This window comes from Chelon labrosus (genome assembly GCF_963514085.1).
Source record: "Chelon labrosus genome assembly, chromosome: 6".
Classification (NCBI taxonomy): Eukaryota; Metazoa; Chordata; class Actinopteri; order Mugiliformes; family Mugilidae; genus Chelon; species Chelon labrosus.
Genome location: NC_140342.1, coordinates 20,189,981 through 20,214,969, shown reverse-complemented (window position 1 = coordinate 20,214,969; position 24,989 = coordinate 20,189,981). Strand labels below are relative to the sequence as shown.

The window sequence follows — 24,989 nt, the reverse complement described above, 5'->3', positions numbered from 1 at the left end:
CTGAAACATTCACTTATCGGGGGAGCAGACTTGTGAGAGTGGGTGGAAACGAAGGGGTGACGGCGTTCCCTCTTTACTTACTTTTTCACCAGGAGGCCCAATTGGACCTTGAGGACCAATAAGACCCTGAAAGACAATAGAAGCACATCTGTTAAGAGAGCAGCCTCCCACTATTTAAGTAAACTCACATGATTAAGCAGGAAGAAGTGTTATGGCAGTTCGGCAATTTATGTGGCACGGCAATCTGGAGAGATCTACATCTGTTTTTCTTCGTGGTGTATTTATAATCTGATTGTTTGTAATGTGAATGCCTCCACTATTTCAACTAATTTACTTATTCAGTTTAGTTCTTTCTTTCTTCTTTGTTCACTGCAAAAGAGGGTTCATTATTTTCTTTTTTTTTTTCTTTAAAGTTAATCACAGTTAAAACGAGCGAGCTGTGCTACTTTTTTCTCAGCGGGCAGGCTTCCGCGTCTGGAAGGCGCCCATGTGAATCTGGCCAGGTATGACCAAAATTAGCGCGTTATTTATTCAACCTGTATACCACGAGGACAGGTTCCCACTAATACTTTCCAAGGCGAATGACGCCACCCCCGTTCAAAGCTGCGAGCGTCAGCGTGGCAGAAAGTCTCAACCTGGCAAGGGTCATTTTAGCACCTGGCTAAAATACAGAGAGAGCTGTTTCGTATTAAACATTAATCAGATGTGGAATATTTCTCTCGGTGCCACCGATTGGTCAGTGTCATTGGGATTAGGTGAAAACAAGATTTGGCACCTCAGCAGAACAGAAAGCATCCACCTTCTCCTTGGTGTGAGATTGGTGGAAGGATGGGAGAAAAGGTAGATCTAGGGAAATATGTGTAGAGACTTTTGATTTTGAGATCATGCACTGATCAGGCATAACATTATGACCACCTTCCTAATATTGTGTAGGTGTCTCTTGTGCCTCCAAAACAGTTGGGACTCATCAGAGAATGGACATGGGCCTTCTGAGGGTGTCCTGTGGTGACTGGCTACAGGATGTTGTTAGTGGGGGCCTTTGGGTCCTATGGGTTGAGGGGAGGGGCCTCTGTGGATCATCTCACAGATACTTGATCAGTTTGGGATCTAGTGAATTTGGAGGCCAGGTCAACACCTTGTGCTGTTCTCTGTTTTTCTACGTTTTTTTTTTTTAGTTCTTCTTAAACTGTTGTTGTGTGTGTTCCTGTGTCAGGCTGCATCCTGCTGGGAATGGCTGCCGCCATCATTGCTATGGGGTGGGGGTGTCTGATCTGGTCTAGGTGGGTGCTACATGTCTAAGTAACATCCACACGAATGAATGCCAGGTCCAAACGTTTCCCAGCAGAACAATGAATTGTCACAGGATGATCAGTCCTGGTCATAATGTTACGCCTGATCGGTGTAGTTCTCCCTGTTGCACAGTGGATATGGCAGGAGAACATGAGGGGCAGACAGGTAGAGAACTAAAAAGTGGAAGAGTAAGATCCAGAGACCAAGCTAGAAAGGAGACAGAGTGATCAGACAGGGGTTGAACTTACGTGTGGACCAGGCATACCCTGCTGCCCAGGCGGCCCTGGCTCTCCTTGTGGACCCTGCACATAACAAAAGAACACAAAAGAAGAGGATCCAGTTGATATTTGCAATCGCGGCAAATGATTCCTATTGAGTAATGACAACTGAGCCAAAGAATTCAGATGAATTTAGTCGAACAATTTTTATGAGTACAAGGAAGAGCAAACAATGTCACAAGACTAACCGGTTTTAAGGCAACCCAGCTGAGATTTATTGTGTCACTAACTAAACACAAACAGAAAACAGACAAGACCACTGTGGAGCATCCTGCTGCAGCTGTTACCACAAACACAAAATAGACGGTGCATTCTGGGAAATTTAACTCCCCTGACAGCTAATCCAGACGGAGTGAAAGTGTGTCAGAGCATTGCGTGGGTACATAAACAATACATTTGACCTTGAATCATCAGTTACGAGCTTTCAAGAAATGAATGACAAACGCATCAAATTTCTATTACGCCCCTTCCCACAGCAGGTTCTTTCTTCGGCTCAGTGACTCGGCGATCGCAGACAACATGTGGGCTTGTCTGACTGTCCTGACCGATGATCTGCTAACCTCATTCAAACATCCTGCTGAGACCCTCCGGGAAGACAAATGAATGATGGGACCAGTGACACACAGGTTTTCCTGTTGTTCCGTGCCTTACAAAAGCTCCGGTCAGCTTGAGGCTGTAGTCAATGGGAGAAAATCTGAGGTGCACGATATTAACTCCCCGCTACCATCTGCAATATTTAATCGACAAATGACCTCCGCTCTTGTTTATGCTGCACAGGGGGTTAAAGGTCACCGACCCGCAACGAGGCAAGCCCAACAACAAACTGATGCTTAGGTGGTCCTGACAATCTGATTTTCCACTTTACTTTAAAAGGGAGAGGGGGAAAAAAAAACAAACAGAAGCACTTCTCACCATGTTTCCTTTGGGACCAGCTTGCCCATCAAGTCCAGGAAGACCCTAAAAAGATCAGAATACGGCAATGAAAGTCACTCCTGAGCAAAAAAAAAAAAACGCATTATAAGCAGCTGTGAGGGTAAAGTGGCACTTACTCGCTGTCCTCCAGGACCAGGAGAACCTCTGGGGCCAAGCAAACCTCTGGGGCCCTGCGTATCGAGACGAATAGCAAAATTTAATACAGTAATACCTAAACACAGATTTGTAATAATTTGTCTGAAACTGCTATTTGTATTTATGTCAAGTAGGGAAAAAAAAAAAATAATAGCATATAGTAATATATTGCACATGAAATCTAATGAAAATCCTGTGCAGTGTGTTCACTGATTTGCCTGAAAGGGCTAAATACTGATCTCTTGTGGTCAAACGCGGAAACTGCAGCTACAGGGTGTGTCTGAAATTAGTTTCTCATCTCAAAAATCAATGCCCTTATGTTGCTCTTTCATCCAGTTGACGGCGCGTGATGAAAGTCTGCGCAACTGTTCCTATAAAAGGTTGCAGCGCGCTTTTGAGTATGACAGGGAGCTAATTATTTCCCACGCAACCTCCACGGCCCATTTGAACGGCACTAGGCAGAGCGGGGCGGTTTCTCATGGGTTTCCCAGTTCTGACTTTCTGATCGTTTATGCAAAGCCGTTCTGTCCTGGCAAGGTCGAGATCACAAAGGCAATGGTCCTTGCAGACAGGAATGTCGCTGCTGTTGCAGGGGAGGGAGGCTGTCGAGGCGTTTTAAATAATTGCAAAAATGAATGCCGACGAGGGAGGAATGGGTTTAATGGTCTCGTCTCGATGTGTTATCAGATGACCATAAATGTACTTACACTCTCTCCAGCCACGCCTCTCTGTCCGACCTGGCCATCTTCGCCCTTTGGTTAGAAGGGAAAAACAGTGGGTTACTAAGGAGTGTAGAGTAATACGCAGAGAACGGGGCAGGGTGGATGGTTGAGTTAGGTGTTAACTTACACGTGGGCCATCCTCTCCTGGGGGTCCCGGGGGACCTGTAGAGCCATGTTCACCCTGAGGGGGGAAAGAAAAATCACAGAAGAAGACTATAAGGACAGGGGAGTCGACCGGGCGTCACAACAGAGCCCATGATATGGGTTCAAACATTTAAGAAAACACACACACACACACACAAGAAAGAGACACACTGTAAAGACAGCAACAAAAATGGGCAACAAAGCCGCCTTTAATCTACAGCAAGGCTCGGTCACCACAACTGGCATAGACCTATATGGTTTCTACTATTTGTAGAGATCTATAAGGTGGCTCTGTAATTATCCAGTATAGAATAAGGCATAAAAGCCTGTCTAGAAATACCCCTTCTGTGATCTCTGTCCTCTCTTACTGGGCTCTCAAACGCCTCATTGGCCTCCAGCCCCGGTTAAAAGGCAGCCCAAGTGGTTCTGGAGTGGGCCCCACCTCTCGTAACTGGGTCAAACGCCCAAAACGAGCTCCCTCGGTTCAGAACGCACATCTGTCAACACTAGCGTACATGAGATGGATGGAAGGTGGCCTTTGAACTACCAATCAGCCCTGACGCAGCTGTAAAGACAGGGTGCAGAGCAGCGATGGCAGGGATCGATGCGTATTTGCGTCTAGGAAATGACAGATCTTATTTTTGGAGGCCGGCAGAGGCCTTTTAGAGTCCGCCCTCTGACCTTCAACATTCAACAAACCCCAAATTTTCACCCTTTCGTACTCACTCTGTGTCCCTTCTCCCCGGGAAGACCAGGGAGGCCGTCAAAGCCTCGGTCACCCTGCGAAAAAGTGAAAGCTTTTGTCAGTCGGTATGGAAGATGCAAACCCGTTTCCAAATGCAGCCTACAGGACACGTTTTACGGAGTCCCTGGTGTGCGCTTTACCTTGCCGCCTGCCTCTCCGGGCATTCCTCGAGCACCGTCTGCTCCGTTACGACCCTGGAGGACAGGCAAAGTATCTCGTCAGGATAACACGGATAACACTTACACATTATTCAATCGTGTTTGAGGGCTGCGGAGGATAAATATAGCGGAGGTGATATAATTATTCTAACTAGTTTATGGCTAAATAAACATAACTGTGTGACTTTAAACAATACACAGAGAGAGAGAGAGAGTTACTGTGTGCAGCTGAGTTATTTGAAACAAAGCCATGCTTGCAACTCAACAGATTCTTTGGTTTGTGGTGTTGATCTGTGTGCTCCTGATACCCTAAACTGTTAGGAGCTTATTTTTCTGTTCCGCACAATAGAGAATATCAATCAGTTCATGTTCCATGTAAATGTTTATGTTCCCGTAAAAAGCTCCTGGTTGAGCCTGGCTGAAAACTACTCTCACCCTCTTTCCTGCTTTCCCCGGTGGACCAGTTGAACCTTGAAGACCTCTGGGCCCCTATGGAGAAGACATATGCATGTTTCAATAATATATATATAAAAATGAAAACTAACTAAGGAGATATATAAAGCAAAACAGAAGAATACTCTTCTCACCTGTGGCCCTGGATCCCCACTGTCACCTTTAAGTCCAGGAGCGCCTGGACCTCCCTGTTGAAAAATACATACACATACACATAGATTTAGTGATATCTTAAATGTAGCCAAATATGTTGGCAACATTTCAAACCTACTGCATGTGCAACAAAAACACTTGCATGTGTGGAAAATCTATCTTGTATCCCATAGTTACAGAATTGGTTTACTGTTTGATAAGACGCAGCCAGGGCAAAATGCTTAACCTAGCATGGTTTCTATACAATATTATTCTATTATATTCCACATACTTATCACATATTGGTGGAATAAAATCACATTTGCTGACGGAGTGGCTATGAGTAAAGCTTCACAACGAGATGCGGCAATAATTGAACGTGTTTCTAATGAACTGTGAAATAAATGAACGGGTGTTGAAGATAAATACTCACCACAGGACCGGATCGCCCCGTCATGCCCGCTGGCCCTGTAGGACCTCTCATTGTGAGCTGTGGGTCGGACAGAAACAGCCAGTCAACCGCAGGTCACGCTCGCACACATCACTCACGCACTTTAAAGAAAGCACGTCTTATTCTTGCACAACATGGATGGAAATAATGCACGCTTTGCATTAAAAGCTCTGCAGAATCTTCATACCGTTACTTCTGCTTCTTGCAATGACGTTTTTTTTTCCGCAGATGAACACAACACTTGACTTCATTAGTGTTTCAAAATCAATGTGGTGCGCATATTAAAACGCTACATGCAGACCCTGCAATAAAGCGGGAATGTGTGATGTTGAAACCGACGCCACATTCAACAAACTGGTCCATAAGGGATTTGCAAATAATAAAGAAAGCACTGATTAAAAAAAAAAAAAGTCTCTGTACGACATGGAACCGTACACAGTGCAAACTTTACTTTGTTCTTGTCGACGGTTTACCACTCTGGTCATTGCTCCTACTCATGGCTGACCACAGCGTTGCACTGCCAAAAAAAAAAAAGCCTCCCTGGAATTTATTGAGTGCGATCGCAGAACCGAGAAATTATTTACTAATTTAAAGCAACGTATGCCCTGAAGAGTGAATCACGCATTTGCAGGTGTGGATAAATCTGGTCACGAAGCAATTTGTGCCTTTTAATTCATCACTCGGCCGTCACGTTCCGAGACAAATCTCTGGCACTGAAAACCCGAGTATAACAAGGCGACAAGTGCTTTCTAGACAACACTAAACACCAGCTCTGACCGACCTCCGGCTCCGCAGAGTGTTATGAATGTGTGACTATATAACGAAGTCCACGTGTTCGGCTATAGATCACACCTTGCTGAAAGCCACAAAATTCAACCCGTGCCATGCTTGACAGGACCCCTGAGTGGGTGCGAACATCTGTTGTTGCTTTATATACTACCCAACCCAACAAAGGGGTCCATATTTTGGAATTTGGACAATTTACAGGATGAGTGGGACTTGTGAAGAGTGAATTTGTTTTCTCATTATTGGCTAAACTGTCCGGGTCATTTAAAACGAAAACCTTTGAGTACCCACACATTCATTTGGTTGAACTGCAGCTACCGAGAATACACCAAATCACGGACAAATATATTGACGTGTTCTCAAAACTGAGAATGGGACACTGAGGTTATATTTTCCACTGATACTTACCCTAGCTTGAGATAGGATGGCCTGAGCCTGGGCTTCCTGGGCTGTGACTACGGGTCCCTTATGGGCCTCGCCGCCCGCACGGAACTGTCAGCCGCAAAACAGACAAGAAACACAATTAAAAACAAATTGCCTTTAACAGAGACAGAGACATCTAATGGCCCCCCACCCCTGATGAGTGCGTTTAAATCTTTGCCGTGTCCTGCTAAACCCACACAAGTGTTGCTACGCCACACACGCACACAGTCAAAGGTGTCGGCGCGCTGGCAAAGAACAGGCCGCTCACACACACACACACACACACACACACACACACACACACACACACACAAATATGTGTCACCGAGTCTTTTCAAAGCCTCAGTCACTGGTTCCACTCCATTGCACCGGCTGACATTTACAAGGTAAGTGATTTGTAACCCAAAGAAAATAGGGTTGCGATCCTTTGGCCTGCTGCTGATGCAATGAGGTAAACGTACACAATGAAGTGAGTTCACGGGCTAGCGCTTGAGATGAAGGGTGCACAGTATGTGATGGAAATAGTGGGCCCAGTGGGCATGGGGAAAGCAGCAGGACTTACTGGAAGCATCAGAATGGTACCTGGTTGCCCAGGGACACCGTCTGAACCAGGAATACCAGGACGCCCCGGAGGACCCTGCAGAAATACAGAAAGACATCACAACACGCCGTGAACACAAAATGCAACTGGTGCTGAGGTCAAGATCTAAACCACAGGAAATAAAATCCTCATTAACGACAACAATCCTACTGAAGAGGATTTATTCAGTGTTGTTGTTAGGAAATACATCCTCAAATGATTTAATTAGAAACAGCCGCCGTTGTTTTCTTAACTTGTGTACGAGTGTGTTGCTAAGGAAAAATTAATTAGATGCGCAAGTAATAAGCAAGTCACATTTCTCACGGTATTTCGCTATAATCCCCTGGATATGCTGTGCCAATTAAAAGAAAAGATAGCAGCACTAACAAACAGTGGCAGCACAGAGAACGAGAACTAATCTACTCACAGCAAAAGGGAGGTACTTTCGCGACAGTCCGGAGGGCTGTTTGTTAAAAAACAACCGACTAATCCTGGTAAGAAGAATAAGACAGGGAACTCAATCGCAGGCATGTACTTTCATTAAGCCGGCCTGAGGGTACCACCCACAGGAGAGCGCCGACTCAGACTCAGAGCCTTTAGAGGCTATGATGCTCGTTAAGTTCCAGAAAGAAAAATGGAGAGGAAGTTTTACTATCCTTAACTGCTTACCACAAGTGGGGTAGTAAATGTGCGGTCAGAGGAGAGATCACGTTATTGCATAAATATATATATACATAAAAAATGATACGTTTATTTTTATGGTGGCGGATTTAGGAAATTTCAGACCTAGCTTGGCAGCGCTCATCTGCCCGAGGTGCATCGTGGTTAAAGCTGTGATTTGTCGCCATCTTATCTACTACTACTACTACTACTCCACTCTGTCCTGATGGGCTTAAGTTCAGATGTGCTTAAAGGTTACTGCTAAAGTTGGCAGCAAACTTGAAAGACGTTTTTTTTTTTTTTTACACAGCTAGCTAACGCGTTAACAGCTTTAATCATGGGAAGTTGTGGTTTTAGCATTCAGCTCACAACACAGATAAAGCTGAAAGGAATTGTAGTTGTTACTATAATGATAGTTGGGTTGAAGATGATGGAAAAGCATGTTCCCATCTTGCATGCCAAAGTCATAAGGATTCATCCAATGGAGACCATCAATACCAAACTTCATGGCAATCTATTAAAAGACAGCTAAAATAACTGTATAAAAAGGCACCATACTAAATAATGACAGGGTAAATAGGCAGTTAAATGAGAATATGACTAGAATTTTGTTTAATAATGACAAAAATGGGATCATAAATCAGACAAAGCCGAAGCAGTACCCATGGCTTCCAGAAGAAACCGGGATCTACTTAGCAGTCTTGTCAATGGCCTCAATCTCAGACTGTCTCAAATTGATGCCATGTGTTCCCATCTGCCTTTTCTTCTTCCCGGTGGCAGTTGAAAAGTCTCCAATCCGTTGCAGCGGCATCTAGTGTCAATGAAAGCCCTGCGTGGCTGGGAAAGCGGCGTCGATCGTGACAGATGATCAAACGCAGAGCGCCGGGGCGGACACTGCGCAACGGAAAACCGCAAGGCTACAGCGAACGAGTCACTTTTAACCCCCCCACCCCGTCAGTCCTTAGTGGGACTGCTTCTCGTGGGAGGAAATGAAGGGAGGGGGAGAGACGTTTCCTTTTTTTGACAAACAAAATATTTTTTGATCACTTTGACTCAGTGGAACAATGGGCCTTTTGTACCAGTGACGATTGCTGGAGTCGTGTTTGGGTGTTTTTTTTGTTTTTGTTTTTTTTTCTGTTGCCAATTAAACCGCTAACCTCCAGAGACAGAACAGGCGTGTTACAAGGGCGATGAAAGAGGGGTGCAGGGCAATCACCACATTTCTGGGGAAGAAAAATATTTTAAAAAAGCTTAGATCCAGATTTCTGGAGGGGGACATACGCTTCTGTCTCATCCCATCAGTCAAATAAATAAGTGAATCTCACGGTGCTGGGAAAAAATAAAAAGTTTGAGAGCATTCTACATATTTAACAGCAAACTCCTTGAACTTCTCACCAGTCCCATAGCACACAAACACAGCTGCTTCTGAGAAATGCTCTTTTTTTTGTCGCTGTATTGACAGCTTATGGGCATCTCATTTTCCCTGCACCACTCCTCGCTAATCCCTCCTACTGCTGCAGTAGCAAGCCACGTCCAATTGTATTATTCACACCGTGGCGTTTACACTGTACTTCACAGCTTCCCAGTAATGCATGGTTATTTTTACTTACACATACGACGCCCCTGATGATTCCTTTAAGATGAACAGCCGATGTTGAAGTCAGTGTGTCAGTATGTTTTGCGTCAATTGCGGTGTCAGGAAGTATGAATATGATTTAGTCTGCAACATTTTGTTGGGCAAACAATTTGTCTGGCATCTGAATTGATTTACGCGAGTATGTCGCATTGTTTTTAGCAACGTATAACGTTCATGAGGAGCAGAAAGCGGGTGACAGACACATGTGTACGCAGCTCTAAAGAAATGAGGCCGGCCTTCACTCACCCTCTCACCAGGATCTCCTGTGGGACCTGGGGGACCTTGCAAACCTGGGGTACCGGGAATACCCTGAAACCAGACACATGCACGCTTAGCATATTATCCCAACCTACTGCTAACCAGCATCCCCACCACAGTCTGTTCCAACACTCCATATGCATAGGCCAACACAGACAGAAGCAAAGACATGGGTTTGAATGAAATAAGCCTCAAAATGAAAGAGACCCCTAAACCCCTCCCCCCCCAACACACACTTCTTCTTTTACTCTCACAGACACAGAGACACAGACGTCCACGCACAAATACACATTTTGACAGTCTCTCCCAGCTCAAGCTTCACTGGCGATCAGGGCTGACGCTCTTTCCATAAAGACATTTTTTCCCCTCTTTAGCTGTTCTCCATCTGTGGAAGGCAGACAGGAGTGTGGGAGAATGCGATACTCACTGCTTGGCCAGGGGCTCCTTGGGGTCCTTCTATAAGCATCCCCTGCAAAAGGAAAAAAGTGGATACAGTAGCATTATAGGGCAGCCAGTAAATCCAATGGAGGACTGGGAGAGGGGGGGAAAAAAAAAAGAAAGAGACATGGGGCGCTTTGGGTTTGAGGTTGAGGAGTTTACTTATAGCCGTTAACAACGCTGCAGCTATCTTATGTTCTATAATGTGCGTGCGGTCAAACATTTGGATGGCAGCCTGTGGCGGCGCAGACAGAACGGGAGGGAAGATGTTAACAGCGGCTGCTATTTCAGTCAGTGTTTAGCCTGTAGTGGTAAACTGCACAGAACGGCTTTCTATAGAACTTCTGTTTGCACACACACTGCCCTCAGCTGACAGATGAAAGAAAGGAGGCAAGCCACTCTTGGCCGTCAGTGCTTTGCATAAAAAAATAATAACCTAAAGTTCGGTTGAAGTGAAAACGAAATATCTTTAGAAACACATGGGTGTAAATCAAACTTGAAAGACACATTTTCTGCAGGGATCGGGTAAAAGAAATGCAATTTCTTAGAAAATATGCGGCGCATCTGATTCAGGACTTTTATAGACTTATAAATCATTGGTGAGATACCACTAACGTTTGCTTCATAGCCAGATAAACAGACACACCAGCGTAGAGATATAGTGTATAAATACGATAAATCCACTAGACTGCTAGTTATTCAGCATACCTATGTCATAGCTTTATGAGCCTATACTTTTTCTGGTACTCACTTCTAATTCGTGACTTATTCATGAGTGTGATTCTATTTAGGTTATCAAAAAAAGTTGGGGCAGTTTCCCAGAGGTGTGAGAACTGATTGTGTGATTCTTTACTTACCGGTTCAATGACAGCGGGTTCGCCCTTCTCTCCTTTTTCTCCCAAGTACCTCTGACCTCCACCCATCTACAGACATAAGACAAACCATGTGAGTCTCTTTACACCGCAGCGAGCCACGCTTTTAAGTGTAAAGCCGGTAGTTTGAGAGAAAAACCCAAACCCAGGTGTCATCTCTTTTATAGAGGTTTCGTAAAAAATGCTAAGAAAAGACTGGTGTAAACCTTGAAAGGATTTAGGTAGTACTTAAGGCAAAATAGGTTTTTCATGTGCTTGTTGGACCTTGAGAATCATTTTGTAAGAAGCCTTAATTTAGAATTTGGCTTTAAGTGTCCTCAAAGCCAGGAACTGCAAAAAAAAAGAAAAAAAAAAAAGACCCCAACTGTGCACAAATGTAGAGGTTGTTACCTGACACTATCCATACAATGACTTCACATGAGAAGAATCCACAAACCAACTACAGGAGGGTATCCAAAACCCACTAGATTATACAGTTTAGCCTTTAGAGGAAACCAGTACCTAATGAATAAGTCTAAGAGAACGGCTCAGATTGTAGCAAGAAGAGCACTAATGGAGCGGTTCAGATTAACCCAAAACTGACAGATCGCCGGTCAACATCCAGACAGAGACTGTGTCGTGTCTTGCGTCTGTGAATCTGGATTCTAAGTTAAAGAAGAGGGCTACAAATGAGCCACGACAGACACTGGCTCAGCAGTTTCTGTCTGGTTTTGGAGCTTGATCGGGACGGTTTTGAAGGAAAAAAACATTTTCAAAGACTTCGTTTGCCATCAGGTAATCCAGACAGATTACTGGTGGGATAACAAGGGAGAGGCATGTCTTTGATAAACAGCAGAGGTCACTAGGGTTCAGAGGTCATAGAGGGAGTGCCTGTGCTTGACAGCTGGGTCGACATCTGTTTATCTGTGGAGGACAAGGTGTGTGCTTGTGCTCGCTTGCGTATTTGTGTATTTTCGCTTGTGCACGCAGAATGCTTTAAGCCTAAAGCTTTAGAAACAACAAACAAAAGGGGCACTCACAATAACCCCGTGAAACAAATGCCACCAGCATCTTCTCCATCTTTCCACATTCCTGAATTCAACCTCTGTGCTCTCCTTCCCCCACCACCATCACTCCTAACCACTTACACTCTCTGTGATGTGTGTCTCCGCTGCAACCCCGGGACCGACCTCATCCTCATACGTTTCAGGCGTGGGCATGGCGTCAGTGGGGTCGTAATCATATTCACCGTAGACGTATGGTTTCTCTACAAACTCTTTGTTGTCATAGTTCTTCAGGTCGTATTCCTTAAACTCATACTCGTCAGTGGCGGTATCCGCCTTCGCCTGTGGGTCCACCGCGGCGTGAGTTTCCACAGCAACAGTGGGGTCCGCCCCGACCTGTTCCACACCGGTGATGTAATCATCCACTATTTCCTCATCGTAACTCTAGGATCAATCAAGGCGTCGCACAGGAGGGGCAGGGGTTTGGTAAGATGGGAAGGAACATGGAGGTTTGGTTAGTTCAATGCAACCATGTGAACAGCTTGAATCATTCACATGTATTTTTTATTCATGATTCACAGTCAAAGCATTAGTGTTTTTTTTTTGTTGCAAAATTACCAGACACCAACTAAGAAAACTTCCACAAGTTTCGACTTAGTTGTGCACACGTTCATGTGTCTAATTTGTCTAAAACTTCACATGTGAGAGTCTTTGTTAGCACCTATTGTAACTAACATCTACAGTCACATTTTATGTTAATAATTAATTCTCTGCAACAAATGTGAGATGTCACAACAACTGACACATTGATGTTTTCTGAAAAAGTAGAATATTGCATGTAAAATAAATATAATATATATGAATATATATATAATATATTCATGCTGTAAAATTACAGAAGGAGTGAGATCATTTAGAGTGCATAAACTTTAAATCTTTACTCTCAAGGTTAATTTAAGGTATACAGACGCCGTAGCCTACGCACGTAGCCTACGCCGGTGCGAGCCATTTATACTTACTCGCTCTGTAACAACACCACCCAAACACCAGCGTCTTTTTTGCCAGTCCAGTTCATTTTTGCTTCTACTTCCTGCTTCACTTTCAACAATAGCGACTGAAACTTTTACGTAAATTTCACCGAACACGAGTCATACAAATGTTTGTATCGCCGAACCTCCTCAGTTAACCTTTCCTCGATGTGTTCGATCTTTATCGATCCAAAACGATCAATTCGAAAATTGACGCAGAAGCCGAGTGCAAATGTTTGCACGCAAATATTTTGGAGAACTGTTAAAGACCCAGCGAAGTGAAAATCAGGGCGGATTGTGTTAAGACATCTGAAAATACAAGACGTATTTGCACAGAATCTGGGGCACTTGGGAAAAAGTGATTGCACGAGAACAACTGTACCGATGTAAATAAGCATTTCTTTGTAAATCACCTCAGTGAAAGATGTCAATCAGTGTTACAGTCTAATGCACCATTACACATCGGTGACTTGAGGGGAAAATACCACCGGCGCCGCATGCATGTTTTTTGTCAGTTGTGTAATGTGCTGAAGTTGTGGCGTATAGTTCCATTGGTGTTTAATCAACTTCAAGCCGCAACAACTCACAAAAATAAACCTCACTTCATGGGATCTAATAATAGTGCAAGGCATTAGGAAGACTTATTAGAGGTTAAACATGATGCCAGAAAGCTTCCATGTCCAAATGAGCAATAAATATGGCACCTAAAATGTTAATTCCATAACTAATCGCGATGAACTGCAATCCATGGCTAAATCTCGTTGACATTTTAGTAATGTTGCCAAGTTTAGTGCTTCAGGCATCCACTAACAACACTGAAGTACAACAAATCTTTAGAAAGAACCGTTCGCCAACAGTTTTTTGTTTATTGTCTATGGTCTCTATGCCTCATTGTCTAAAATGCCGTCTAGTGCATCACAGTCTTAAATAATCAATCAACATGGGACAGCTTATGTTTAGTTTTCTTTGTTAGGCCCCCGTCGTGTCGTTTTATATTAACGTATCGTCTCAAGCTGAGTCAAGCAAAATTATGCACCTCAAGGTACATCTACAGTCTTCTGGCTGGCAGAGCGCAGGGTCGTATTGTTTCGGTTGAAACCTCCAAATGTTCCTCATTATCTTGTGTTTTGTGTGACGGTTTAGCACGAATCAAGATGCCAAATTCGGGACAAGGAAGAAACGTGGGGGATGTGTCTGACGAAAGATTTTTTCCATTGGTCACGGTTCATTAAGTGAAAAAAGTTTTCCCACTTCGCTCTTTATCCAAATTACGTTCGGCGGAGCTGGGTTCTCATGGATATCAAGGAGCGGAGTTCGGTGTTTGATGTTGGCTGGTGACGCCTTTATTGGGTTTCAACCTTCGTAAGCGGCCATAAAAATATGTTTTGTTCGTGGTGATGCCTGGCGGTTTAAAAAAACAAGGATCTGGGTGTTATTTGTGGAAAATTGCAGAAAATGCTTCCATAAAAATACCTTATGAGCTTCTCAATGAATCATTATCAGCTGCTACCAAGTTTTCCTAGAAAGTTTTATAGCATCGAGGACATTTCATTCCCCTTTTTCAGCAATTATTTCAAATTCTTTAAAAAACATCAGCCAGCTCCTGTCTGTATTCAATAAAAGAGCACAGCTGACATTTCTGTGACCTAATATTACACCTCTAACAATATGCATATTCCATAGGTGGCGTATGGGCACCGATTTTTCATTCATGTGTGCGTCCACTAACTGCTGTTGAAGTTCAAATACAGTTACATTATAAATGGCTATAAAATGATATGTACTCTAGCTCAAAGGAAATTTTCCTGCAGCGTATTTATCAAACGAATAAAAACTGCAGGTCTGAGGCTTTGTGAAAAATGCTTTAAACTGTTACCTGGCCTTGTTCTGTCGTCTCGGGGGGAGTTTCAGGTTGACTTCCGTCCACTGTGGTGTAGTCATACTCACCCGTGTAGTAGTCTTCACCCACATTTGTCTGAATCAGAGCAGAAGCAACATTAGAGAAAACATTGGCGAGTTGCTATAATGAAGGGCTCCTGATAATGTTTTATCTGCATATAATTCTACATTGGAGGTGACTATGCAGAGACCTACTGCTATGAATGTGAGTAGACGCATTTGGCATGTGTTGCATATAAATCAGTAAAAGTAAATAGTGACTATAAATCAAGAAGTCATACAGTCATAAAATGCAATCAACAGAAAAGAGAAGACAAATCAAGCGTATTTACAATATGTCTGACAATCATGGCAACAGTAATGATAGCTGTGCTAGTGTATAAATGTTACCTCGGCCTTTTCAGTCGGGGGAGCGTCAGTGAGTGCTGTTCCTTCACTGTAGTCGTAGAACTCACCATAGTCATAGTTAGTGTACTGTAACAAAAGGAAAAAAACATATAGCACAATGTTTATATGGCACGAAACTTTATTTAAAACCATATAATCAGTACAAGATGTTGTGTCATCACGCTATTTCAGACATAACATGCTCAAATGATGTAGGGGGGAAAAATTCACATCCATGTCGGCACACAGCTTTGCATGAGGATGAACGCAACCAAGCAAACTACAATTAAGATTTTCGTTCGCCTGCAACAGGATGTTAGAAGGTCATTGCAACGCCAGAGAAAACTTATCTGTCTTAATTTGCGTGCCGACAAAGGCCTGCAGCTTTCATTAAAGGCTCTTTAAAACAGAAAATACAAGCTGTCCTGACTCATTGCATGTTGGAGAATTATGGGGGGAATACAGAATACATTAGCGGGGGGTAAAACCACTATGTTAATACCCCACTGCTGCAAATTAGGGGCATTAGAATAGTCTTTTATTTACAGGCGTTACGTGAGAACATGGATATCACGCTTGCATCTTAACGTCAAATGAGAAGCTGGTGCCAAGAGACAGTTAGCTTAGCATAACGACTGAAGCAACTAGCATGGCTACAGCAGACTAGCTAAGCTAAGCTAAGCTAAGCAACATCTAGTTTCATATTTACTTGTGTATAGATGAGAAATCTTCTCTCAAGCTTTTTTCCTGTTTCACAAGAGTTAAGTGAGAGGATGGATAGTCCCCCGTACATCTTGCCATTAAATATAAAGTATTTACTTTTTATTTTTATTGCATTGTTTGTTTTATTCTTAAGTTTTAAGCATTGCTGTTTTTTGTAAGGTGACCTTGAGTGCTTTGAAAGGCCGCTACAAATAAAATAAAAATCATCATTATCATTATTATTGGTGCCAGGAAACCATTAGCTTAGCCTAGCTTAGCATAAATTAAGCTAGAACAAGCACCAGTATCTCCAAAATTCGCATTACACGTTTCTTGCTTTAAGTGCAAAAGTACCTCAGGCCAGCTGTCTCCAGTTTTAATGCTAAGCTAAGCTAACCATCTTCTGGCTTCATATTTACTGAAAAACAATAGAGTTCTGTCTATCCTCTCTTCTAAATCTCAGCAGAGAAAAGCAAATGTGCATTTTATGTGTTAGACTATTCCCTTTGTCGAGGGACATTTCCTTGTAAACGAGCCACTTTAATCCTTTTTCAAAAAAACGTTTAGTTCTCCTAACAGAGTCAAAACAGAGGCAGGGGTACGTAGATTAAGTTACCAGACCAGCCAGCGATACGCAGTACTCTATCAGCACAGGAAAAAATACAATACCCTGGACAACTGCTAAGCTCATAAAAATAATTCAAGATCTACGGCCTGCTGCAATGCTGGCGTGCTGCAACGCTGGCCTGGCCGCCGTTCAGCGGCCCGGAGAGAGAGAGAGAGGGGTCACACAAGAGAGAAGCTCCGGCCAGACCGACCAGACTGACAAGAGAGGGGATCGGAGAGAAGGGGAAGGTCAGAGAGACAGATAGAGAATGGAAAGATTTATAGTGTTGAAGTGCTTGGCTGAGCTGACGGCCTTCACCACTGGCTTGGATGGAAGACGTAAATACTGAAGTGTGCTCATAAAAAAAAAAAAAAGAAGCCCCCACCCCTTCCACCCCTTCCACCCCTTCCTCCTCCTGCATCACCTCCTCGTCCTCTTTTAACCCAGCTGCTGCAGACATCTGCAAAGGCGGCATGCTTCAGGTCAAGGAGCATCTTCAGAGACTAAGACATGCTTTTGTGGAACTGAAGACTTTCAGGCCAGAGTTAAGTATAAAAAGTAAAAAACTTCTTACATGTTGTGAGATTTAACCTTGTACGGCACTGATTTATGCTTCAGATACAGTATTATTCCATTGTTCATGAGTAAATAACGGTTTAAAATCCAGAGTTGGAATGCAGGAAGGACATTCCTGTTATAACTGAAACTTTCAATGAATAAACCAGATTTACAGTGTTCATGAAATCAAACTGCTCCCCACTGTCTATTTAGACCTGACAAGCTCCTTGTCTTGGCGCTGAAGAGCAACTTAAAGATGAAGCAACATTTTCCAGAACTGGTACCCACTGTACGGCCAATATTTTTGAATACAGAACCAGCTCCTGATCTTTTTTAATTTTTTTCTTCTTCTTCTTCTTCTTCTTCCACCAGGAATCTAAAGTCCACTTTTCCAGGTACTGGAAGTCTAGCTGGGGGAAGGAAAGGCTTAAATTTCCCTGGGAGTCTGGGCAGAGCCTGCAGAACTCGTTAGCGATATAAATCACAGGGCCACTCCAAAGTGGGCTCAGACTTCATGGCAGGGAAGAAAGAAAAGTTTCCAGTGTGAGCTCATCAGTTATTTAGTGGAATAGTGGAGGAAAATGTCAGCCGGCAGAAAAGCTTGAACTAGCAAAATAACAAAACAAAAAAAAAAAAAAAGAAGAAGAAGAAGAAATAAGGAGAAATTCCGCCCTGCCACAAAAGGACTGTATTTCAATTAAGAGATCTGGCCGAAGAAGCTGCAAGTTTTGGAGCCAGTGGCGATAAAACAAAAGAAAAATAATCCAACTCTGCCATGTATTTTGCTATGTCAGCATGTTTCCACGAGTGAGACACAGAGTGGAGAAAGTGACTGATAAACTGACACCAGCTTGAGTAATTATGCCTTGAGGAATGTTGGTAAAAGCATTTAAGCAATTTGCAGAAAATATGTTGTGCTTTTGTTTTTTTCGGGGGGACCTTTAACCAGGAATAATATTCAAAATGGGAATTGGGCGAAACAGGGAAACTTATATATTCCGCTGTTAGCAGTCAAATAACGGTTCCCTCCCAACTTTCTCGCCCCCGAACTCAGCCTTACTTTGAATATCTAACATAAAATATCATTAAGTTTTGCTAAGAAACTCCCTATTTGTCACCATAAGTCTCCAATTGTACTCCATTACTTTATCTTTTGCCTTTTTGCTTTTACTAAACACAGCCGAACCAAATTCCGGTAATCATCCTACATAAATCTACAACTTTCTCCAATCCTACCATCTGTACAAACCTCCCTACTTCTCCCTCCTCCGTCCCGGCCCCCTCTCCCCTCCTCCCCGTAAACAGCCCCTTCTCCAACCTGATTTCTGCTCCTAAATCCACCTAAGCCAGACTCGCTGTTTCCCCCTCCAAATACTGACCTGGTCCTCAGGTTCCTGAGCCTGGGGGGTGTCGTGGTGGTTGGGGGTTTCACAGTCAGGGCTGTAGTGTTCACAGTAGTCAAGGGCCGCCCTGGGGTCTGCCACTATCAGCAGCTGCTGGATGTCGCCCTGGAAGAAGAGGAGAAGTGTGTCAGCAGAAGTCAACAAACAACATAGTGGCACACTGCGAAGTAGATTTCCCCCGCTGCAAATTCCCATGTCAGAGTTTGCTTTTTTCCCCGGCGGTTGTCAGCGTAAAACAGAAAGTTTTACGCAGGATAATTTACAACACTATAAGTCCAGTGATTTATGTCATCTTAGCATCTGAGAAATTAGATTTTTCCAGTTTGGTTTTGGAAAACACTTCAATACCCAAGGGCCTGAGCCACTGCTGCTGTTGAGGAGAAACCAGTCGGATGCACGAGAAAAAGCTGAACAGAACAGAACAGAGCACGTCCCAACTGCAGCTGAGAACAAAACACCAGATCCGTCCAGAATCAATCCAGAGTCGAGCGTTTTAAACAGTTTTTAATGGCCGCTACACAGCCAGAGCTCCAGCCTCCAACCACTGTTATACAGAGCTGAATTTTAAACGGAGTGATATTGGATATGATTGGAAACGTTCCACAGGGATCGCAGTTAACTTTTCTTCTCGCGTTTTTCTTAGCAGGTGTGTACCGTTGGCTACTCGATCAAGGACAGGACATTTTCGGTTCTTACAGTTCAACTGTCAGTCAACTAAAGCAGAGCATGTTAGAAAAGACTTCACTTCAAAATAACTTCATCTATCTTGCAGTCAGAGAGTATTTCGCCAGGAATCAGTCACATTGTCCGTTTCCTTTTTTTTTTTTTCCTTCCATGATTACAAATAGAAACCAAATGTTAATGTCCATGAAGTATGCAGCTATTCCTTCTTGCTAGACTGGCTCAGGTTTGCACCGGCGTGGTGATAATAAAATGTGACAATAAAACAACAATGCGGGCGCTTACAGTACCAGAGGCAGTAGTCTCTTGACTATTAATTACATAAAACTTTATGGAATGAATCAAGGCTTTGGGGGAGTCTGTAAGCTTTTAAAAAGAACTCTTGTGCAGTCCCCCTCACTCAGCCATTAAGGACGGCAAGTCCCCTTACACAGCAGATAAATAACCAAAGTCTGTACTTATCTGAGGCCGTCTGTTTTTCATGAGCTTTTTGGAAAAGGAAATTAGATCCCCACTCCCAACCCTTCCATCAGCCAAAGGCTCTTTTTCCATGATAGTCTCCTAAGGAATTTCTAAAGCAGGAACTGCTATGCCACTGATCTGGGGAATGTTATCTATACCCATCGACCATACGGACACCTCAGCTGACCCTTTTTTCCAAATCCACCTGGACTCAGAACAAAGAGGACAAAAAAAAAAAAAAAAAAACAAACCGGGTAAAATAGCCTGGGTGCTGCAGGAAGGTGAAGACAGGCCACGATCATGGTGGCCCCTTAAGAGGAAGCACATACATGCAGATTGCATTAAATTACAGGAGGCAACATCTGCGCAAGCTGAGATCTCTGGAACACATTAGACACTCACCACCCTGCGCTGCCATCATACGTGACTAGCAACTTTCAACAGGCTATTGAACAACCCAAACAACAAGCAGAAAGTGTAAATACGTTTGACATACGGATTAATGGGCGGGTGTTGAGTAACATTCCATCCACCTACTCTGGTTAGCAACTCTACTTGTCTTCGCTGACAGAACCACCTTCCACTTAGATTGATTTTCTATGAAATATATTTCATGCTATATCCCGTGTTGGGGTCCCGTTTCTTATCGACGAGCCCCGACTCTCATAAGCTCTTATTACAAAGAACCAAAACTACAATGACAAAGAGAAGTTCTCAAATTGAAAACTGTTCTCTTTCAAACAAAGGGATCCACAGTCTTGGCCAGAAACGGAGATGACAGTTAAAAACATAGACACACTGCATTTGGCAAGCCCTCCGTCTGCTTCCTCCTCTCTGAGCCTTCCTGTGTGCGTGGACAGTCATTTTTCATTCATTCCCATTTAGCTTAGTTTGTATGTGTATTCACTAGGAAAAAATAAAGGGTACTGTGTAAAGCAACAATGGAGTCATTATAACAAGAAAACACTGTCGGGAGACCACACACACTTAGCCCATTTACAAAGCCAGCGAGGGAATCAAACGCTCCCACACTCCCCGATTGGCTCCTCATCCCCTGCCCACTCCCTTCTCCACTTTTTTCCTGTGTCATCCTTGTCTGCGTCTCCGCGCTCTTGTTGATGTTACTGTCTGGGGACCGCCGCACATCTCTGTGGCATCTGTTGAGAATCCTCCTCAGAATTCCAGTAACGATCCAGCGATGCCCTGGATGTGCTCAGATTTGGCAGGAACGCGGCGGGATAAATCACCCGTTCTGGCTGCATTACAATCGACCTATTAATGGGTCTGTGTACAGCGTGCATGGGTGTGTAAATACTACACGCCTCGACACATGTCAGCCCCGATCGCACACTCTAACAGCAACCATACGCCAGAGAGGAGTTCATTAAGAGACAAACGGATGAGACCGATCAAAGAATAGAAGGGTCGGTGCATTTACGTTTCACCCACCGGCGAATAAATTCGTTTTTTAGAGAATAAACACACCACTGTTTTATAGCTGAAGCGCGATTTCGAGATGAGATGTCTAAAAACAGCAAGTGACAGATGAATTTTGGGCCGTGTGTCCGTAACATCTGCTTCGAGGAGTATCCCTCCCAGCACAAAAAAAAACCCTGACCCACAAGGAGCAGAAATCAGTTCAGGAAAATAACTGACAGATGGACGCATACCTAATAGTGTGCAGTAAGAAAAAGTCAAAAATCTACCTCTGTTGTTGAATTAATAATAAGGAAAAGCTATCAACTTATGATTGCCACTCAGAGAGACACTTGTGATCACTTGACATCTGATTATGCACGCGCATTACTTCATCCCCGAGCATCAAGCACACGACTGACCCCAAAAACTGACGGATGACTCTGATTGAATGCAGATAGCTGCTGCTGGCGCCGGATCAGAAATGACAGGAGGTGCATGGGTTTTCCTATCCTGCCTTTGTTGAACTAATTTAGAGGCATAAACAAAGCTGCGGCTTGATTTTGATTCCACAAAATCAGGACCATACTTGATTTACAAACTCAATCAACATAAGAGTGTCAATTTCTGGAGGGAATAACTTTGATTGTTGCTTTTCTTTTAGACTTTTTTTGTCTTTTTTTTTTGTCGTGAATCTTTCTCAGACTGCCTCTTGGCCAGCTGGGACGAATTAAAGAGGCCATGTTATTTTCATTTGCAGGGTCTTAAATTTTATTCGGGGCATCTGCTAGAACAGGTAGAAATGTATAAAGTTTAAAACAATATTATGTTCTTCACATACTTTACATTGCCGCTGCCTCTTTTTCCACACTGTGCCTGAAACGCTCCGTTTTAGCTCCTGTCTCTTTAAGAAAGCAGAGTCTGATCTGATTGGTCAGCCGGCCCACTCTGTTGATTTTGGTCAGTCGCTTAGGGCATGTGCTAAATTATCTGCTGGGGCAATATACGAATGTGTTGCATGATGATTTAGATAAGTAATAGGCAGAAAAAGGAAGTGTTTTCTGTGGGACAGAGTAACTACCTGCTGTGTTGGCTAGCAACTCGGAAGACTCAGCAGAATTTTACAAGTACAAAAAGAAATATTAACACAGAAAAAGGAAAGGGGAAAGCCCAAAAAACATAAAAAGGCCTACATGAAACCATTCATACTCCTGTTTTAACCACGGTTCTTTAACTGAAGTACATTGCACAGGTAGGGGGAAGTGCTGCTTGGGAACCTTACAATATACAGCGGCAGCTTTACATTCGGTATAAATATGTAAATGTCTCATAGCGGACAACACCTTGGGCTCAATCAATAACGAGAAATGAAACACAAGCGATACAGAGTTCCACTAATGCCTTAAAAACAGCATGTAAGTACGTAATTACGAGGTTGAAGGTTACTGCCTGTGGCCAGGTGTAGCAGGACGCTTTGCTTCTGCAAAAACAGCTGGGAGAGATTAATACACCTGGAAGACGCTTTTATAAATATGCTCAAAGCATCTGCAGTTTGACCCAGTAAAACACAGATGAAGACATGCCAAGAACGGAGAAAAAAGGCAGTTGCAATCACGAATTCTTGGTCTGTCCGGTGTATAATGACACCTTACCTTTCCCGAGACAATGTTTGGTTTACTCAGGGTAATCCTTGTCGTAAAAACCTTTCATTGGAATAACTACAAAGAAGAAGAAGTTCAAATAAAACCTTCAGCTGTGTCATTGTGACCCGTGTGTGACACTGAACCCCTAGGACCATGCCGCAGGTTTGTAGATGTTACCCTTACACATTCTACAGTGCAAAACAGATTATCTTTAGTAGCCACAATCTACCTCCAGCACACACCTCTGGGTTATCTTGACAGATCATCTAAAAACTCTGCTTTCGCAAACTCCGGAATGGGAGCACATCTTGAAAGAACAAATAGGCGGATGGAATTTCAAAACCGTACAAGGACAACAATTAACCAAGAAAAAATGCATAATACGGTCCAGATTTCTGCCAGTGTTTTATCAAATGCAGCCGTTGTGGTCAGCGCAGGGATACGGTTTCTCTTCAAGCACCGGGGGCATACAAATGTCTTGCACCTTTCGAATATTAAAACATTTCGTCTGCCAGTAGCTCACAAAACTGTTGAACGGCTCGAGCCATCTGCTCGCATGTCTGCCTGCCCCTTTCTTCACTTCCCTCTGTTTTTCCTCACGCTGTTCTTTTCCGTTAGCAAAAGTTTTCGAGAATAATCTTGGAACCCATTACTTCTTGGCTGTCCTGAGACCGTTTAGTGAGAGTCAAGGTATAAGGGACAAGAAGGTCTGATAAAACGTTTGACAACTGAAAGTTGACACTGAACTATTAAGTTAAGCTAATTCTGGTGCTGCTTGGTGGCAAAAAATATATGTTGAATAGATGTCATATGCTGTAATTCTCAGCAACACTAACACTAAATATGAATAAACTTATTACGCAACCCCAACCAAAACATTTTGTCATGGGTACTGGAGGGTGAAAAGTGACTGAAGCAGATGAGAAACAGTCGCGGTGCTCCTCTTCCTGCCAACTCAACCGTAAACAACGAGCCCATCAGACTCTTGTTAGAGTCTCCTGCCAAAGACTGTCCTGCTTGAGGGACAGCGCTTTGGAATGATCTGCCATGCGGTAATGCCGGACAAATAAACAAACCATCTTCACCTCTGTCTCCGGTTCCCCTCCTCGCAGACACAAACACACAACTTTCACGCATGCACGCACATACACGACGGCGCGCGGGTTGAAATTTGGCACAAAGAATCCCACCAAATCCTTTAAAGTCCGAAAAATGGATTTGCATAAAAGACAAGAAGGGGGGAAATGAGATGATTTCTCTTCCAATATTTTGTGGCTTTTATTTAAAAAAAAAAGAAAAAAGAAGCACACAGTCAGTGAGCATATCTTTTAAACAGCTGTGCAATCCCAGCCAAGGCTAAGCACACACTGATCATATTTTCCCCTAGCCTTCATTTGGTGCTTCCAGCTTTGACACCTGCTTGTGCAATCTACTGCAGTAAGGTAACCATGTGCTCGCAGCTCAATGCATTCTCGGTAATTGAACTGAAGCTCTGACTTGGCATGCTTGGTAACAATCTTGGACTGACATAACAGTCCAAGATTGTTTCTTATAACTAGAGTGGAGTAACAAACCCAAAGAATCTATTGGGGGATGAGCTATAGGTGAAGCTCCAGATGTACGTATTCAGTAAGGAAGATATTTGTGGCTAGGTCTTCTTTGATTTGTCACTTCATATTGCGGGCTTCCAATCAAGATGGCTTTCTTTTTTTCATCTGAACACACTATTAGAATATGCCATTTGTATTTACACATGGCAGCAGGTCCTTTTCTGCAAAGTCCGAGACGTTGCATTGTCATATTTGTACAAGAAGCCCGGAGCAGACAAACAAAACACTGGCTCGTCGTAGGTTCTTCAATAGACTTCATAGGGAAGGGTGGGGTTAGGAGATTGCAATTGGTTACAATCTGCAACCAAAGGCCACTAAATCGAACACACTGGAAGGTAAAAGTCTAATGTTTTCCACGGTTTTCCGCAGTTAAGGTGAGGTTGAGAATTTCTAACACTTGCGTCAGCCTTGTTATGTCTGTAATCGGTAACAGCAGTCAAAAGGTCGGGAATGTTTATCACTTCGGGACACGGTGGTTACTGAGAAGATCCATACCTCAGTTACAGAGCGGTTAAG

General features: G+C 43.4%; 1 protein-coding gene across 5 annotated transcripts in view; it reads right to left on the bottom strand.

The window, feature by feature from the left end:
* LOC311489502 (collagen alpha-1(XI) chain-like) overlaps positions 1-24,989 on the bottom strand; it is an 80,219-nt gene that overhangs the window by 40,976 nt on the left and 14,254 nt on the right. For all 5 annotated transcript variants that reach the window (XM_084546610.1, XM_084546612.1, XM_084546611.1 and 2 more), the window contains exons 5-24: positions 18,638-18,766; positions 15,395-15,478; positions 14,982-15,080; positions 12,222-12,521; positions 11,080-11,145; positions 10,212-10,253; positions 9,773-9,835; positions 7,213-7,287; positions 6,636-6,719; positions 5,424-5,480; positions 4,993-5,046; positions 4,841-4,894; positions 4,388-4,441; positions 4,229-4,282; positions 3,486-3,539; positions 3,344-3,388; positions 2,618-2,671; positions 2,481-2,525; positions 1,539-1,592; positions 82-126 (exon numbers count right to left, since the gene is read on the bottom strand). In XM_084546610.1, coding sequence (XP_084402736.1) covers positions 82-126; positions 1,539-1,592; positions 2,481-2,525; positions 2,618-2,671; positions 3,344-3,388; positions 3,486-3,539; positions 4,229-4,282; positions 4,388-4,441; positions 4,841-4,894; positions 4,993-5,046; positions 5,424-5,480; positions 6,636-6,719; positions 7,213-7,287; positions 9,773-9,835; positions 10,212-10,253; positions 11,080-11,145; positions 12,222-12,521; positions 14,982-15,080; positions 15,395-15,478; positions 18,638-18,766 — 1,512 coding nt within the window. The remainder of the gene's footprint in view (positions 1-81; positions 127-1,538; positions 1,593-2,480; positions 2,526-2,617; positions 2,672-3,343; positions 3,389-3,485; positions 3,540-4,228; positions 4,283-4,387; positions 4,442-4,840; positions 4,895-4,992; positions 5,047-5,423; positions 5,481-6,635; positions 6,720-7,212; positions 7,288-9,772; positions 9,836-10,211; positions 10,254-11,079; positions 11,146-12,221; positions 12,522-14,981; positions 15,081-15,394; positions 15,479-18,637; positions 18,767-24,989) is intronic.